Below are 3,396 nucleotides of genomic sequence, written 5' to 3'. Positions count from 1 at the left end.
AATCTTTGTAATCCCAGGCTATCTGTAATCAGAAGCACATTTATAACTGGAATATAATTTAATTTCATTCACATGTGTTTCATAAACACATAATCCTTTATGGATTACAATCCGCCATCAAAATGATACATTTAATTATTCTGGCTGCTTTGAGAAAAGGCTATAAACGATCGGCCACCTGCAGGATCCTCACATGCGATAGCCTAGTAGCCGGGACAACCTCTTTATGTTTACAGACGTGCCGTAATGACGCGGTGCCATGCTCGAATTTCCCGCGAAAACCTACCTGTACCACTCAAATTAGAAAACATTATTATAAGATAACCGTTGTGAATCGGGCTAAAGTAAGGCGATAGTTTCGAACACTGGCTGGTTATGTACTTGCTCAAATATTGATTTCGGATAATTTTTAACCAAAAAAAGTTACGGACTGCAGCTTTAAGTTTTTTTTTTCCCTTTGAAATATTAGTTTTAAAATCATTCTGATGGTACATTGACTTCTAATTTATTTTCCATGCTCCACAAAAACATCAGTTCTGGGAGTATGTAAGTTTGGTGAGTGGGAAAAAAACAAAACCATGGTAACCACAAATTAACCATGGTCTTGCTACACTAACCATAGTTTAACCATGGTATTTATAGTAAAAATGGGGTTATACAAATTGTAGTCAATAAGACATGGTTACTACACTTTTACTATAATAAAACCATAGTTAATTTTCGTAAGGGATTGCGACAGTGAATTCCACTAACTTTACTGTTGGGGGCTCTAAAGGCGCAAAAATACACAAAACTACATACAGTTGTTTTAAGATCCAATGGGAAACAGGTTTCACAAGATCTGTTTATAAGGATTTCTTTAGTCAGGATTAGTCACGGCAGCCCAAAGAAACCACAGCACACTGGCCTGTACACTCTTAAAAATAAAGGTGCTTCACGATGCCATAGAAGAACCTTTTTGTCTAAATGGTTCCATAAAGAACCTTTAACATCTGAAGAACCTTTCTGTTTGACAAAAGGTTCTTTGTGGCGAAAGAAGGTTCTTCAGATTACAAAAAGGTAAGAAAGAGATGGTTCTTTAAAGAACCTTTGACTGAATGGTTCTTTGTGGAACCAAAAATGGTTCTTCTATGGCATCGCTGTGAAGAACCTTTTGAAGCACCTTTATTTTTAAGAGTGTATGGAAGTCAATGGCTACCAGAAACAGTTTGGTTACCACCATTAAATGACAGAATGTTCATTTTGGCTGAACTATCCCTTTTAAGATTAATAATTACTGACCTATTTCAAACACAGTATCAATCTAAGACACAATGCATTATTTCTTCTGCTCCTCTTATTTTTCCTCCGCCTCTTCCCCAGGGAGCCCTTCAGTCTTCTGCCACAGACGTGGAGTAGTAATGCCAATCACACAGCCAGCGATCCTCTTCCCAGCATTCCCACTGCGTTTGCTCTCCTCATCTGACCCCATTCCCAGATCATCCTCCTTCTCATGAACCACCACTGCGCGTCCCAGAACGGACTGACCCCCGAACAGCTTGGCCTCCGGGAGCATCTGGAACCTCCTTATAACTCCTTGCTCAGAAACAAAGTTGCCCAGGTCTCCGGGATGACCGGGATGGTCAACCTCCCGCGGATTGTAATGAGGACCAGCAGTGACGCACCCTTGACTGAGGTCTCCATACTGATGGATGTGGATGGCGCGCACTTGCTGATCATCGGCAGGCAAACCATGGAGGTTGATTTTCACTGCTAGCGTTCCATTGGGAAAGACCTGCTTGAAAAGCACCCGCCCAAAGATCTGTGGCTGGCTGGCTGTTAAATTAGGGACGGGTGTTACGTCACAAGTGGCGTAGATTGTGTTGTTGAACTCCACGACTTCTGGCTTAGGAGCTTCGACGATCTCAAGAACAGGACTGTCTTGCTACACTAACCATAGTTTAACCATGGTATTTATAGTAAAAATGTGGTTATACAAATTGTAGTCAATAAGACATGGTTACTACACTTTTACTATAATAAAACCATAGTTAATTTTCGTAAGGGATTGCGACAGTGAATTCCACTAACTTTACTGTTGGGGGCTCTAAAGGCGCAAAAATACACAAAACTACATACAGTTGTTTTAAGATCCAATGGGAAACAGGTTTCACAAGATCTGTTTATAAGGATTTCTTTAGTCAGGATTAGTCACGGCAGCCCAAAGAAACCACAGCACACTGTTAAAAATAAAGGTGCTTCACGATGCCATAGAAGAACCTTTTTGTCTAAATGGTTCCATAAAGAACCTTTAACATCTGAAGAACCTTTCTGTTTCACAAAAGTTTCTTTGTGGTGAAATAAGGTTCTTCAGATTACAAAAATGTAAGAGATGGTTCTTTAAAGAACCTTTGACTGAATGATTTTTTGTGGAACCAAAAATGGTTCTTCTATGGCATCGCTGTGAAGAACCTTTTGAAGCACCTTTATTTTTAAGAGTGTACTGTTAAATGAGGGACAAACCATGCCTTTTACTGTTAGTACACTTCAGGTAAAAAAAAAAAGAAAAAGAAAAAGTAACTGAGTTTTTTTTTTTTTTAATGAACACCCACTTAACATTCACTAAATATACTGAAAGAAAATTGTTAAAGTAGTAACTGTATGTTTCATAATTGTTTTAAACAGTTAGGCCTACTAAAAATGACATCAAATTGCCTTTCTGAAACGCGTCGATTTTTACAAAGCTCATCGGTCTGAAAAGCGAGGTGTGCTGTGATTGGCCAGCTATCCAGTGCGTTGTGATTGGCTGAATACCTCAAGCGTGTGACGGAAATGTTACGCCCCTACCATACTGTTGATGCCGTGTCCGGCTGTAGCGACAATTCAAAAACATTAAAACCTATTATAAAGAGGCATTTGTTGCATCCAGTGGGGACATAATTACGGATTATAATGACTTATACTGTCTTTTTACGCGTTGCATTGCATCGCGCCGCGTAAACATAAAACCATGTCTGCATTTGTGATCGGAGAAATGACAAACAACAAGTGCTACTCTACACTGCTCAAAACTCGAGTTTGAATCATCAGTGGCAAATCCTTTATATATGAAAACGTACTTACAGTCTGTGAGTCAGAACAGCCGGCATTGTAATCTACTCTCCCAGGATCAGGAAACAGTCCTCCATAAAATGCGCTGCACACATCTGAATATTTGGGTTGAAGTGTTCTGGAACAGTGTTGTAAATACAACTTAAGCACTGATTTCTAGTCGTGTCCTCTTTTGGAAAGCCAAACAAAGTAGTTTCACTGTCACAACAAAACACATCACGGGCTAGAGTGTGCAGAGGCCGGAGGGCTTGCGGCAACCACATGTGACGACCCCGGGCTGGACTCCGCTTCGTCCACGGTGAAAGC

At 40.2% G+C, this 3,396-nt stretch overlaps 1 protein-coding gene across 1 annotated transcript in view; it reads right to left on the bottom strand.

Moving 5' to 3' along the window:
- Positions 1-1,226: 1,226 nt before the first annotated feature.
- The window catches only part of LOC107563352 (extracellular superoxide dismutase [Cu-Zn]-like), a 2,990-nt gene continuing 820 nt past the window's right edge, over positions 1,227-3,396 (bottom strand). Inside the window, exon 2 of the mRNA XM_016248205.1 lies at positions 1,227-1,924. Within this exon, the coding sequence (XP_016103691.1) occupies positions 1,337-1,924 (588 nt within the window). The 3' untranslated portion in view covers positions 1,227-1,336. The remainder of the gene's footprint in view (positions 1,925-3,396) is intronic.

Source organism: Sinocyclocheilus grahami, unplaced genomic scaffold, assembly GCF_001515645.1.
Source record: "Sinocyclocheilus grahami isolate Dianchi unplaced genomic scaffold, SAMN03320097.WGS_v1.1 scaffold870.1, whole genome shotgun sequence".
Lineage (NCBI taxonomy): Eukaryota > Metazoa > Chordata > Actinopteri > Cypriniformes > Cyprinidae > Sinocyclocheilus > Sinocyclocheilus grahami.
This window is presented reverse-complemented; position numbering and strand designations above follow the sequence as displayed.